The sequence below is a fragment of the Gallus gallus genome, chromosome 10 (assembly GCF_016699485.2).
Source record: "Gallus gallus isolate bGalGal1 chromosome 10, bGalGal1.mat.broiler.GRCg7b, whole genome shotgun sequence".
Lineage (NCBI taxonomy): Eukaryota > Metazoa > Chordata > Aves > Galliformes > Phasianidae > Gallus > Gallus gallus.
Window position 1 is genome coordinate 19,884,047 of NC_052541.1, and position 14,863 is coordinate 19,898,909.

Genomic DNA, 14,863 nt, shown 5'->3' on the forward strand with positions numbered 1-14,863 from the left:
AGCCTCATTTCTCAGCTCTCAATGGAGAAAACACAGAAAGTACCCAAACAGAACGGGTTGCAGTCAGACAAGAAATGGCAGCAGAGCAGAGGTCGGTGCTTTGGTCATTGTGAGCAGCAGCAGCAGCAGCTCTTGCTGACAGACATGCAGGTTTTGTCCTCCACACCTCATGCACCGCTCTCAGAACAAAGCGAGCTGCTTATTGCAACGCTGCACACAGAATGCGTGACAATTCCTGTTGAAAGACCCGCGGCAGGTAAAGGGGAGGGCATTGCTGTGAACGGAGGGCTGCTTTGGGCCTGTGGGGTGAGCCCAGCAGCAGCGCTGCTCAGAGAGGGGTCACGGGGAAGTTCTGCTGAGCAGAGGGCGGCACACCCAGCGCTCGGCATCAAGTGTGCATCTGGAAATCCGCCTTTTGGATGTGCAAGGCACAGAGAATGGGAGCGCGGGGCATTGGTCGGATTTAGGGAGTAAATTATTAAAAGGGGAAAAAAAAAATGACATTACTCGTCAAAACTGCACGCTTACTGATCAAAGCCGGGGAAGAGAGCAGTTTTCTGGAGGCATCTCCCAGCTCTGCGGGCAGCTCTCGGGCAGCAGCCCCACACGCAGCACCGCTCCTATCTCTCAGGGATCCTTCTGAGCCCGCAGGACCGGGAGCCTCAGCACAGCCGCCCCTCCGCTCGGGGCGCAGAGCGCGCAGTGTTTGTGCCACGGCCGAGAGGCGGCCGACAAAGCCGCGGCTGCGTGGCATGAATGCCGCTTTCATGAAGCGCTCAGCTGGCTCGGGAGCGTCTGCTCCGTGTGAAAGCGGCACCTGCCAACGCTGAGGATCCCATTCTTCATTAACAGCTCAGCTGGTTCAGAAGGGGAGCTCTGAGGCAGCCGAACAATGCCTGCGGAGTGCGTGCCGTGACAAAGCGGCGGCTCCTTTGGCGAATACGAGCGGCTCTGTAACGGTGCCCAGACCGGGGAGCCGCCCGGCCCCGAGCCGAGCTGTGCCGTTTGGGGCTGCGCACCGCGGTTCGGCCGACCCACGGGCCGCTGCGTGCCAGCATTGAGCCCAGCAGAACGAATCCCCCCTCGAGGCGCTGCCCGTGTTTGGCTGCTGCAGTGCCTCCGCCTCCGACATCTCATTGCCGCTCCGTCATTTACATTAATTGGACGCTTAGAGTAACTGAGAGCAGAGGCGGGCTAGGGGGACTTCTCCCTGTCCTGGGGACAGACGCGGAGCAACACCGCCCTGCGGCGGGGCGGGGCGGGGTGGGGTGGGGTTGGGTTGGATTGGGTCCGGTCCGGTCCGGTCCGGTCCGGTCCGGTCCGGTCCTGCCCTGCCCTGCCCCAGGCTGCGGTCTGGGGCTGATGGGGGATCAGCGGCAGCTCTGCTGGAAAGGCGAGCACAGGGCTGAGCCAGTGCCCAGCTGTGCACAGGTGCCGTGATTCTCACCTCTTAGAGCAGCAGCAGCTGCACCTAATTGGGCGCTGATCACCGTTAGGGTCCATTTTGTCCAAAAGAGGGAGATGTAAAAGTTTCCCTCTGTAGGGAGCGAACCCCGGGAAAGCAGCTCGCGTCCTGGGGGGCTCTCAGCGCCCAGCTCTGCTCGTAGGGCCGTGACGGCGGCCCCGCTATGGAAACACCAACGTGCGGACCCTGTCCGGCAGACAGCAGGGCTATGAGACCGCGATGACCCCTCCGCCGCCCCCGGCCTGCAGCGGTTCTTCCCAGAACGGGACGGCAGCTCGCAGCCCACGGTGAGCCGCTCCCGCACGGCAGCACGTTCTGTGACCCCCCCCCCCCCCCCCCCCCCCCCCCCCCCCCCAGCCGGGGGCTGCCCCACATCCTCCGCCCCCGGGCAGCCCCGGCGGGACGCGGGCGGACGCCTTCGGGCAGAGCCGGAGGGCGGTGAGCGGGCGCCGCCTCCCGACCCCACGGTCCCGTGGGCTCCCGGTGCCCCTCCGAGGGCCGAACCGCTGCCCCCGCACCCCCTGCGCGCAGCTCCCCCCCCGCTCCGCGCCCGCGGAGCCTCCTCCCGCGCGGGGCTGCCCGGCGGAGGCGGTGGATCCGCGCCGCCCATACCGCATTGGTTTGCTGCGGAGCCCGTCACAGGCGCGGCGCCGAGATTGGCCCCGCAGCCCGCGCCCCCCCGGGCCCTCCCCCACCCCGCCCGCCGTGCGCCGCGGCCCGGCCACGGGCACTGCGCTCCTCTCCGCGCTGCTCCGCGCCGCTCGGCCCGCAGCGGGCTCGGTGCGGCGGGGTAGGGCCGGGCGGGGGGCGCGACCGCAACGCCACACCGCGCAGCAGCGGGATGTGAACGGAGGCTCCGCCGGCAGCGCCCGCTCCGCGCCCCGCAGCCCGGCTCGGGAAGATGCTGAGCAGGTGGATGAGTGGCAGCAGCAGGAACCTGGAGCGCGAGTACAACTGCACCGTGCGGCTGCTGGACGACAGCGAGTACACCTGCACCATCCAGGTCGGCAGCCGCGGGCGGGGGGCCGGGACGGCCCGTGAGGGGTGGGCCGGGATCGCGGTGCTTCTCCGCGGCGCGGAACCCGCAGACAAAAGGAGCCCGCACCGAACAAAGGCGGAGCGGCGGCGGTCGCGGAGCCGCGCGGTTCCCCGAGCATCCCCGCGGTGCCGGCGGTGCGGGGTAGCGCGGTGCGGGGGAGCCCCTAAAGCCGCTTCCTCCGCGGTGCCGGGCGGGGGCCGGGGTGAGCTGCGGGAGCCCCGCGCCGAGCCCCGCACCGCCGCGCCCGCGGAGAGGACGCGGGTATGAAGTGAGGTCTGGGGATGCCTCTGTTTTGCCTCCCGTTCGGCCCCGGAGCTGCCGGGGAGAGGAGTGCCGGCGCGGGGCGAACCGATCTGCGGCGCTTCTCCCGCAGCCATCGCGGTGACGGCACCGCCGCTCCGCGCGGTTCGGTACCGGCTCCGGGGGCCCGAGGCCGTTCGGATCGAGGGGCGCTGCCGGGGGCTGTCCCGCGACTCCGCGAACGGCTCCGTGCTGCCGGCAGCCCCGCGCGGCGAATGGCAAAGAGCGGTGGGAGCGGCGCGCAGCGCTGCGGGCGGCACTGCCGACGTGCTCCGCTCCCCCGAAGCAGCCGACCGCGGGGCTGCGCGCACCCGTTGGCGGCACGGAGCTGCACCCGCTGCGCGGCGCCGGCGCTGCCCGTCGGTCCCTCCGAGGCTGCTCTTAATTCACGCGGAGCGCAGTTCGGGGGAGAGCGCGAGCGATGCAGCTCAGAAAAATCTGGATTTTCTGTCCTTAATGGGATCTAACGAGCCGTCTTCATCTAGCGTGCTTTTTTAATGCTTATTTTCAGCCTATAGCACCCGATCCTGTATGTTGGTGGACATTTAGCGTAGCGAACAGTGAATCCCTGTGTTTGGTATTCAGGACCGGAGGTGCCCATGGTCGGCTCTGTTGCCCTCACCGGCAAGGTTACGCGGAGAGGTGTTTGTTTCCCATCGCCCTCGCGCTGCCCGACAGCGAAGCGGTGATAGTCCGTGCAAAATTAAGCATGTGTGCGGGAGCCGTAATGTCTTGCGAGTGGGGAAGCCGTCAGCCCGGAGCGGGGAGCGGTGAATGAGTTTTGAAGGTCATTCCCCGTCGGGTGCGGATTTTGGGCGCCTCGCTGAGCTCCGCGGTGCTCCTCGCCCAGGCTGTCTGTGCGCCTCTTGGCTCTAATTTAGGCTTGCTATTTTTTGCTCAGATGTGGAGAGCCCCGCGGAGCAGCGCTGTGCCGCACACCTGGGGCTGCGGGGGGAGGTTGGCAGTGCATTCCCGTGGCTGCAGTGGGTCTGCGCTGCGTGCCGGCTCTGGGCTCTGCCTTGCATCCCGGGCGTTAGCACGGTGCTCCTTAGGGCTGTCGGTGTGATTAAGCTCTGGTTGAGCTCAATAGAAGCTGCGTGAATAGCGCTCCTGTGCTGTAAGATAATGACTCGGAATGTTGTTTCTAAATAAAGTTGCTTTTATTTGATTATCACAAGTTTACCTCGGTGATATTCCTGCGTTGGAGCAGTTGCTTCTCTGAGCTCAGACGGCTCCTCCACCTCCTCTGCCCCAGTGTTCCCCCCCCAGCACCCAAAGGAGCAGCAGAGGAGCGTGGCTCAGGGCCGGCTCCTGCTGGTACCCAGCTGCGGGGGGCAGCTGCTCCGTGCCCCACAGACAGCCCGGGGCTTTGTGCACAGAGCAGGAGGATGGCGTGCTGTGCTGCAGCGCAGGGATGGAGCTGTGCCTGCGGCTATTGGGCGCTCACAGGGCTCCCACTGTGGGTGAGCATGAAGTGCCGTCCCCTCTGCTCTCGGAGCCGCTCGCGTCTCAGCAGCAGCGCAGTGGCAGCTGCAGTGGGGCTCTGCAGAGTGCTCTCGCTGCTACGGATGCTCTCCAGGCTGTCCCCGCTCCCATCGCTGCCCCACTGTGGGTCTGCTCTGCCACGTCCCTGTGCTCACCGCCCCGCATCTCCGGGCACGGGGGAGGCAGTGCCACAACAATTGGAATAAAGCGAGCATTGAGGAAGGCAGAAATGCTCCAGCGCTGTGTTTTCTGTGTGACTGAGCTGCTTGTCCCAGGGAATGTTTGACATTCTTCGTGGTGCCGTCAGTGGTGGCAAAAGGGGCCTGAAATAATGAACCGTTTGCCATCGTTTGGTGAGTCAAGCTTTTGCCTGGGCAGACAGTGCTGTTTTGTTTCTGAACTCGCTCGTGCTATGAGAACGTGGAGACGTGAGAGAATAAATACAAAGTGAGGTTTCCTAGGTTCAGAATGTGACAGCTCCCTTACGTAAGGCTGCAAATCAATGGAAAAGAGCACTTGGACCGAGCCGCCGCTTCCCACGTGAAGCACAAAGTTCATTAGAGACCCAACAGGGCCATTAATAACCGTCAGCACAATGGAGAAGCTCGGCTCTTTGCAGCGCAGGCTGTTGTGAAGGTTATTTGCTCGTTATCCTTCGTGCTTCTGATCGTTTCCAACTGCCCGTGCTGGGAAATATGTTGGCAGAGCGCTGCGTGGAGCCGAGGTGGGCTCTGTTCTTCTGCTGGGAGCTGTGGGCGCTGAGGGTGGGTGTGGGGTCGGTGTGCTGCAGGGGATGAGGGGCTGCATCCCTCCCAGCCCCTCAGTGCCGGTGGTGGTGGGGGTGATGCTGGCAGGTTGCCTTCCAGTCTGCCATTGATTCCACTGGAGATGATGCTTCTCTCTATAACACCGGTGTGCCTGTAGCAGCAAGCTGCTGCTCTTGCTCGGTGCTGACCCTGCAGCGTGGCACGGTGTCTGTGCAGCAGCCTTTGCTCCTTGCCCAAAGCACTCCGTACTCGCAGCCCCCCCGGCTCAGGAGAAGGAGCACTGCCTGAAACGCACTGAAACTTTGAAGGCAAAGGTACAGCCAGAGCCGAGCCTCTCGGGCTGCATCTCCACTTCCCTCTAAAATCAATTTCCAAGTGTATAATCTGAAACACAAAGGATACAAAAGGCAGCTGATGAAAACATCCGCTCCATGTCCACCGCAGGCCAGTGACACGTTTGCTCTCATACTGACGCGAGGCAGAGAGGTGAGTTGTTATGGAGACCTATGGAAAATATTTGCAGCTTCCCTTCCTTCCCCAGCAGCGGTGCCTGCGTGCCGTGAGCTGCTCACAGCAGAGCTGTGCTGGGACCGCCCGCCATCCCCGCCAGGAGCGGCTTCCCAACAGAGCGCCTTCGGTTGTCACTTTTCCATCTAAGATCCCAAAGACAAATAGATGTATGTACATAGGGTAATACTGCCAGTTTAAAATAGGTATGTGGAGTACTGAGAAGAAATCGTCTGCTTCTGCTGTGTAGAAATGAGGTAACGCACAGCAGGAATTGCTTTTGGGTTGTCTGGGGAATAGGGACGGGGCCGTGCGCGGCCCACGTGTGATTTCTGCCTCTCTCTCAGAGATCCCACAGATGGGGTGGGGGCACGGGGGGGCTGCGGCCCCACTGCTGAGCACCGGCGTGTGGCAGTGGGAGCGGGCGGCTGCTGGCAGCTGGGCATCACCTGGTGCTGTGCATCGGCTGGGGTTGCACGTCCACTTTGTGCAATGAGAGGAGGGAGTTTGCTGGGGTGGGGGAACTCAGAGGGCATCTCCAGCCTTCCTGGTTCCGTGGTCGTAGATGACAGCAGGCTGCTGGGGGGTTGGACAGCAGGCAGGGTTTTGCCCATCGAGAAGTGCGGCTTTGTTTGCTCTCAGCTCTGCTGGGAACGGACGATGCCCCATTAATGCTGGGGTCAGGAGCTGGTGCTGTTCCGGAGATAACTGGGCTGTGCCTCTGCCATCAGCTGCTTGGCTGTAGCCAGAAAAACATCATTGCTGAGCTACAAAAAGCTTTGGAGTTGGTTCTGCAAATAAGAAGGTTTTAGGTCAAATTCTTTCCTTTGAAAAATGTCCAGAGCAAATTATCACAGCGGAATGATGGTGAGCTCACACTGACAGCGTGCGTGTGGCTGCCGGGCCGATGGGCGCACAGTGCATCCATCTGTGGGACCACAGCTGTGGGGCTGAGCCCCCAGGGCCCGCTGCAGTCCCCAGCCATGCCCATCCCAGCCCCCCACCTTTCTCCTGCTGCTGCCTTACAGCTTGCGTGGCTCTCAGTGGCTTTTTTTGTGGCACCTCTCAGATGTTTTTGCTCGTGATCCCCTCTGGGTGCCCAGCTCTGGGAGAAGGGGGAGGGGAAGAATTGGAAGCAGGATGGAATTAGTGCCTGTCTGCCCCTGGAGCTTCCCCCATATGTGGCAGTGCCTTCACTGAGGGCGGTCTGTGGACAGCACTGCTGCCTGGTGCAGCCTGGGCCCACTCTGCTCCTACAGCCGTGGTAAATGGTGAGCCAGCTGGGCACTGGTGGAGATGGAATTGAGGGGATCTCGTCTTTGCTCAGAGCGCTGGGATGAAGGAAAGGAAGGAGCTGGTGCTCGATATGGGCATCCCATGCTGGGTGCGTGCATGCATCTGCATTTACACCTAAGCGTGCCTCCTGGAGCTCTTTGAAAGAAGATGTGTTTTCAAGGCCCATACCCGATCTCTGTGCATCTCCACCCGCTGCCATCAGCAGCATTCCCTCCTCACCCAGGCCTGCGTCCTGACCGCTGCTTCTGGGGACACAGTCTGATCTCATGGAGCTCTGCCGGGGCAGCTGGGGTTATCTCCAGAGTGACCCATGGTGTGCGGGGCTCCCAGAGCTGGGTGCATAAGGGGGGCAGAGCCAGCCAGGTGCCTGCAAAGCACGCCTGGCCCTCAGCGCCGGCACTCTGCAAAGGGAGCGTGAAGTCCCGTGGGCCGGTGCAGAATCACTCCTTTCTCCCAGCAGAGCCAGGGATTGTGTGGTGCCAGCGGGACGGACCCACAGGGCTGGGAACAGCGAGTCTTTGTTCGTCTGCATCGTCGCCTTTAAAGACGCAGACCGTGCTTTGCCCTTAATTACACTTTGGCAATTACAGTCCGTGTGAATTACCTTCACTGGCAGCAGTGCCTGCTTTGGCAGCAGCACATCGGGCGCCGTGCGGAGCGGAGCTGCTCTGTGCCGCCGTGTGTGACTCCTGCAGAGGGGCAGCGGGGGAAGCTGGGCAGGATGGGCCTTTGCTCCAGGGCAGCAGCAGCAGCTGTGCAGGCTGACAGCAGGAGCTGTGCTGCGGGGCAGAAGGGGCGCTTCTACATACCGAGGCCCCGGGACGGCCGCACCGCTCTGCGACGGGATCTCCCTGCAGTGGGACTGGGGCTGGGCGCCCTGGCCGTGGCAGTGCGGGTGGGAATGGCTCGCTTGTCGGCTGATGCATTTCCTTCTGGTGGGGGAACGCTCTGCGCTGTGCCCATCACCTCCCATCACCTCCCGGGGAGCGCAGTGCTGATGGAGCGCCTCATCGCAAATGCAGTGCTGGCATCCGCCTGAATCTTTCATAGCTGCCGGTAATGGATATCATCAGTGAGCTCCTGGGAGCGGGGCGCAGCGACGGGCGGCCTCGGGGCGGCTCTGGGGTGTGTGTGGGGGGGGGGGATCGGGGCCAGGGGGTGCTTCCCAAACTGACGGTGACTGAGGCTCCGCAGCGCGGTGCTCTTTGGAGGCCGGAGGTGCGGCTGCTTTGCGGTGGGTGCTGGGATGTGGTCGGTGCTGCATCTGGAAGTAGGCAATTTTGGCTGCGTAATGTCTGTTACCAAAGATGTTAATTATAGTGGCACATCTGTCATAGTGATGGAGGCTTTCTATTTTTCAGAGGGTTTGTAACGGGGCTGTTTCAGATCAGATTGGCTCTCGGCTCGGCACATAAGCTGTGATCCCAGAGGAAATATCCATCTCGCTGCCCGGATGAAATCTTTCTTTAATAAAAAATTACAGGAATCGATTAAGCCATTCTGGAGCCAGAGAGAGACTTCAGCAGTGTATGGATCTGTGGTTCAGAGGGGCTCTAACGATACATTATCTATCTGCTTAACCTGTGGAATGGGCAGTGCGTTGGGGTGGGGGGGAAAAAGCCAGAATCCAATATAGTTATGTTTGAAAAATAGACAATAAGCATGCTGAGCAGGTACTTCTCCCGCATCGATTTAATCCTCATTAACGTTGCACTGTACAGCATGCTGAGTAATATTTCTGGCTTGCGAACAGCGATGGATTTCCTTTGGAAATGTGTAACGAGAACAGAGTGTCTCTGGGACCTGGCAGCGGGGAGGGCTGGGGGCCCCACAGAGCCCCCATGGAGGTCCATCCCTGCCAGAGCCGTTGTGTTCCTGGGCTGTCCCTCGGCATCCAGGCTCTGCTCCTCGCCCAGGAGAGATTTTCCTTCTTCCTTTTTTCTCTTTCCTTTCCCGCTGCTGGGGCTGCAGCCGGCCGTGACTTCTGCTTGCAGATGACAGATTTCTTCTCCGGGGTTTCAGGATAACACCGAGGGTCCCCGGGGCAGCTGCTGCTTTGAGCGGATTAGCGGTGACTGACAGCCTTCTCCTGGCTCTGCTCTCTTCCCCGGGCTGGAGTCAGAGCTCTCGTGTCGCCTTAGTGCTGCCTCGATGTTGGCTGGATGCTGCATCCCTTGGCCTGGCAGCTGGTTTTGCTACGGGCGTAAATAGGGAGCTGATACAACGTGAATCCTGGCACAGTGTGCCTCACGTGGCTGTGCTGGAGGTGGGGGAGTCCGGGCAGGGTCTGCATTGATCTGCCATGGGGGGGTTCTGATCGAGAGCCTCTGTAGCTGCTGGCTGAGGTTGGGCAGTGTGGCTGCATGGCTGCCCTGTCCCTTTCCTGCAGTGGGAGGGCTCAGCAGGTTTTGGGAGGACTCTATCCTGTCATTTTTGAAGTGGCAGTGGGTGACCACCTGGTGCCCACTGGAGGAGCAGTGGGGTTTGGGGCTGGAGCTGTGCTGCTGTCCTGTGCTTTGCAGGGAATGGAGGGAGGGCGCGGAGCGGCCCATGGAGGCTTTGAGGTGGCATCTGCAGGGAGCTGGCAGGCTGTAAATCAGCCTGAAGGCAGTGGCTGCACGCTGACCCCCAAACACTGTCCCGTTGTGTGGTTTGTTTTGTTCCATGGGCCTCTGAAGAGGGAGAAAAAGTCAGCGCTGGGGTATGGTGTCACCATGGGAACGGGGGATGCGGCAGTGATGTGCAGGGGGGGCATTGCTGGGGAGAGGCCCTCGTCCCACTCTGCTGCTGGGAGGCTCCACCATGGGTGGGAGGGGGCTCCTGGATTTACAGCGTCGTTAAGGAGGGCAAGTTGCACCGCCATGGCTGTCCTCTAATTAATGCAGTCAGATTAAGCAGCCTGGCAGATAATCCTTAGATCAGCTGTTATTGGGAACTTTCCCATCCCGGTGTCATTGGGTTTTTAAAGCACTGTCAGTGCACAGCAGCAGTTGTTTGTGTTGTAACAAAGGCGGTACAAGTAGATGTGCAGATAAGCGAATGGATGAGCCCATTGGCACTGAGGTTTGGGAGCAGGGCTGCGTGCTGCGGTGCTCCCTGCCTGCAGGGCTGTGCAGCTCCGGGCTGCGCTCCTTCGCTCCAGGTATAGCAGGGCTGTGTTGGGGGGGGGGGGGGGCTGCATCATGTGGGTCCTGGTGATTTCAGGGGCTGTCTTGCTTCTATCCGTGGGTTTCCAAATGCTGGTGATGCTCTGGGTGCGGCTGACATCCCACCGTGTGTAGAGAGGACCGCTTCTCCCTGGCCAGCCTCACGTGCATCGCTCCTTGGCGCTGGCTGGAGCCGACCCAACCCGCCCTCGCTGGTGCTAATGGCTTGTCTGCAAATAGCGGCGTTCCGTAAGGTCTGTGACAGCCTCCTGGGTGACCTCGTGCCAGAGCTGCCATCCAAGCCTGTGGGAGCCGCGTGGTCCCAGCGCTGCTCTGTGGCTGTGCGCAGGGAACGTGGGGCCGTTCTGCTGCTGCGTTCTTCCAAGCGAGCAAGCTGGGTGCATCGGCACAGAGCGGCACGAGGGGGAGGAGCGCCCATGGCACGCTGTCTTCCAGGTGTGCCCAGGAAAATGAAACCTTCTGACAAAGCGCTGCTGCCAAATGAGGCTGTTCTGAACGCCCTCGGCTCTCTGCCACTGTGTGGCTGTTGTTCCGTGCCAGGTGGGCATGGTGACAGCGCCAGGGCGGCAGCGCGATGCCTTTGCCTATTAGGATCTGCAGCAGAGCACAGGTCACTGCACGGAGCTGGGTGCAGGCCGGCACCAGAGCTGCCCCCATCCCTAAAATATGCGTAGATCGTCATCCGCACGCATTTAAATCACATTGGGCATCGTCCTGCCCTGCTTTTGCATTGATTGCTGCTTACGGAGAGACTCCAAACAGCATCACTGCATGGAGGGAGGGATGCAGCACCGGGTCCGGGTGGGCACCTTTGTGGTGGAGCTCTGGGAAGGGCTCGGAGCCCATCAGGGTGCCTCGGGGGCGGCTCCCACCCGGCTGTGACAAAGCACTGCTGTGCCGTGGGATCGTTCCATCAATCCACCACTTCTCACTCTGATGCTCTAAAAATAGAGCATTATTTCCAGGCAGTAATTGCACATCCTGTAGTCATAATGAGCCCTTAAGGTAATTACCTTTTGGTGGGGAAGAGCTGAAGGTAAGGTGTGTGTGGCTGGGAAACGAAGGGTTTCAAGAAGCATGCCCAGGAGTGTGCGCACCTGGGGGGGTCGGTGTCCATGGTGGGCATGGGGTGTGCTGCGGGGTGGCCCTGGGTGCTGCTTGACTGCTCTATGGGCACTGGAGGAACACCCAACCCATTCATGTCCCTGTGTGCCACTGCTCAGGGAGAGCCCCAAAACACACCATGCTGAAGCTGCTGGGGTGGGTGAGGATTGGGGTCGCTGGCAGAAGGTTGCAGGGAGGTGATGGCACCCACTGCTCACGGGGACCCTGCAGCTTCCCAACTCCAACAGGGCCTGAATGTGGGTGGTGTCTTCCGACTGATGTTTAGAAGTGCATTTCCACTGCTAGGGCTGATCCCAACAGCATTCCCGATGCAAATTAAGAAAAGGCGTGCCACCTGCTTACCAGAGGTACCCAAAGCTTCTGCTCTGTGTATCCTTCGAAGCCCCCTTTGCCACTGGTCCCACCGCAGTGGGGATGGAGGTGATAGAGACCACGGGGCTCCCTTGTCCCCCCTGCCTGTGCTGGGGCAGGCGCTCTCTCCCACTCTTTGCCTCTCGGCACCGTGAATCAATGTGCCGTGTTGCCGAGTGCCCGGCTCTCACACGGAGGAGGTAAATTACATCTACTGCTGTTACATCTTTGTCGCTAATTTGATCACATATTAAGAACGTAAACCACTTAGAACGTTTTTGTCTGAGTCAATTTCCCTTTGTAAGCCAGAGGTGCTGGTCTTACAGCGCAGCACTTTTCCAATCCTCCCTAATCCCGTGGCTGCTCTCTATCTCCGATGCCTTTCCCAATTACATGCAGGCTGATGTGCCCCAGCTCCTCCCAGCGGCCGGCTGAGACCCCCAGCTGCAGTCCCTGGGGCCATCGCAGCACCTGAGCACCTCAGTGTAGGGGGAAGAGCTCACGGTGCCATAACTTGTGTTTATGGAGGCAGCGCCTCCGTGCAGCTCTGCTTCCTCCCACTGTGGCTGCAAACAGCAAAGGTTGGGGCTGGGCTGGGGGGAGCAGAGCGGGGCACTCCTGGGGGGCAGTGGTGGCTGCAGTGCGTCAGAGGTGTGCCTGTGCCAGGGCATGAGCACCTCCTTTGCACGTGGTAAGGGCTGCCTTTCTGCACCTGGGCCGATGGAGGACGTTCTCAGTAATTAATGCTAATGAGCACATCTGTTGGAGCACGTGCTGGGAAGCGCCTCATCCTGTGCACTGTTTGCTGGTTGCTGCTTTGTTTCAAACCCGGCAGTGAAGAAGTGCCACCTGCCCCTTCCCTGCTTTGGGAAAGGTGTCTTACAAGTGCGTGGCAGCACGCTTCTGGGAGCAGTGTTCCATAGGATGGGTGATGGTGCTGGCATGCCCAGGAGGTGTGTGTCTGCATCCAGGTTTTGAGGGGAGAGCTGATGTGAGTCGTCTTGTGCTTGCTGGCTGGGCAGCACGCTGCCAGAGCGGCAGCCTTGGTGGCCACCAGCACTGGGCTTGGTGCAGAGTACATGGAGATGGTGGCCCAGAAGTCTGCGTGTACTCATTGCAAAGCAACATCCGAGGAGCAGCCCCTGTTTGAAGGCTGTTTCCATGCTGCTCCTTGGCCTGCTGCTGCCTATCCCCAAATATCCCAATGCTGCAGTTGCAGTGCCAGCCCCGCTCTGCCCAGGGCTGCGCTGGGAGCTCTGGGAGGGGCAGGCGGCCGTTCCCGTGTCCTCGGTGGGTTCTCCCGGTCCCCCTCGGCCCGCTGTTTGCATTCACAAGCTCTGCCAGGCTGCGCTTTTGCCAGCGACTGACTGAGCAAAGGCGCCTCCGGGCACGCTGAAATATTCCCGCTCTGCACTCTGGTGAAGTCTGCGTGCTTCTGAAGGCACTTTAGATGTGAGCATCTTCACAGAGGCTTTAAATGAAATCTCAGACAGCACAGAACCTCTATTTCCTTTCCTAAACTCCAGCAGGTTTGTCTGAGCAGTGGATGTGGGAGACAGCGAGGGCTGGGCAGCGTGCTGCGTTATGGGCCTGCTTGGAGGGGGTGCAGCAGGGAAGGCTCCCAGGGGAGCTGCTGGGCTCAGAGCCGCCAGCAGTGCGTGCTCCCCCTCCACCCCCCTCTGCGTGCTCCCGGTGTGCCATCAGCACTGACCATGCAGCCTCCTTAATGTCCCAGCAGCTCAGAATGACAGGGTTGCACTCCTCTATCTATTTACCCATCTATTTCTGCAGAGCAAGGACCTAATTGAGCGGATAATGCGTGAGCCAGCAGCGCTGAGACGCCGCGGCGCAGCGCTTTGTGTTTTGGGGAAAGCTTTTGCCGTGGAGCCATTTGCAGGCAGCCTGCTCGGGCACCGGGTGACCCACGGCACTGCTCTGTGGGAGGAGTGCGTGGGGGTGGTGGGTCCCTGTGTTGCTGGGCGTGGGGGTGCTCAGTGCCCACACCGTGGGATGTGGGCCTGCAGGGAGACTTCTCCAGGACCCCTGAGGTGCCTCATAGGTGTCCTCTGGGTTGCAGGAAGGGTCGGTGCCGTGGGTCCTAACACCCCAAAGGCAGCACCGTGAACGGGCAGGCGCAGTCCCAGTGCTGGATCCCATCCTGAGCACTGAGCCCCCAGCAGAGGCTGCTCAGGCGCCCTGGGTCGGTCTGCACTCTGCAGACATCAGCTCCTGCAGCTGGAAAAATGAAATCTCGGAGCAGAACAGGCCCTGGTGTAGCTGAGTGAAATGGGATTGCTTTGTCTAATCAGGCAAGTGAGTGACACCATTTGAGAAGTCCTTGAGGGTTTTGTAAAGGTTGGTGATGTGAGAGATGGAACCGGCACAGCGCGAGTCACGCACACCGGGCTGCCCTTTGCTGGAGGCACGCGGTGCAACGCCGGCCTTTGCTTTGCCTCTGCATAGCCAGCAACAGTGGGAGCACAGCTGGGTCTTTGGGGTATGGGCTGAAGTGGTTCTTCCTGCCATGAGATCGCAGGGAAACTGTGTAGGAGGGCATGCTGTCCCTCTTCCCCCCCCGCCCTCCGATCTGTGTAAGCCCAAATTCCTCCCTAGGGGTTTCAGGAGGTGGGGAACGTGTCCATGCCGCAGCGCCGATCATTCATCATCGGCCCGGACAGAACAGCACTCGGTTGCATTTTTCCTTCTGCTGTCAGCAGCAGCGGCTCCTTCTGAAGAACTGCACCTCCCAGGAACGTGCTAATTTTGGACCTCCTACAAAACTGAAGCCATTCTGTGAGCCGTGCACCTCAGCTGTGTGCCGGTGCCAGGCTGGGGTGCGGTGCCAGCTCCGGGCACAGCCCATGCGGGACAGGGGAGTACCTGGGAGGGACCCAGGGAGGGACCCATCCCCTCCTCGTCCCTCGGTGCCACCCACGTGCGCGTGAGCCCTGCGCTGCTCTGAGCTCTGGGGTGCTCCTGGCAGCACACAGAACAGCAGGCATGGCGAATGTGATTAGATGTTTTACTCCTGATCAGATCAGTGCGGCTCGCGTTGATTCCTGCCGCTCCGAGGTGCGCTCAGTTCTCCTGCAGGTTTCATGAACCGCCGCCCGTCCTCAGCAGAGACACTCTGTAACCACATGTGAAACGTGCTCTGACGTGTGAGGAAGTGGAACGGACAGGCAGAACCTTTTCCACATTAAACCTGAGCAGCAGAGCCTCGTGCACGTGCTGCAGCCACCGCACCTCGGGCTTTGCGCACTCCGGATGCACAGACGTTTTCCTTACACTTGAACAAGGAAAGCATTGCAGTTCCTCACCTCAGCGATCTGCGCTGTGGATGCAGAGCCAGCAGCCCCAC

At 60.7% G+C, this 14,863-nt stretch overlaps 1 protein-coding gene across 3 annotated transcripts in view; it reads left to right on the forward strand.

Annotated features, from left to right (window-relative positions):
- The first annotated feature begins 2,167 nt into the window (after positions 1 to 2,167).
- FRMD5 (FERM domain containing 5) overlaps positions 2,168 to 14,863 on the forward strand; it is a 40,621-nt gene continuing 27,925 nt past the window's right edge. For 2 of the 3 annotated variants that reach the window (XM_413944.8, XM_004943940.5), the window contains exon 1: positions 2,168 to 2,468. In XM_413944.8, the coding sequence (XP_413944.3) occupies positions 2,367 to 2,468 (102 nt within the window). In that variant the 5' untranslated portion in view covers positions 2,168 to 2,366. Of the gene's footprint in view, positions 2,469 to 2,708; positions 5,014 to 14,863 lie in introns of those variants that run through there. The other variant, XM_015292198.4, reaches the window with a different exon arrangement.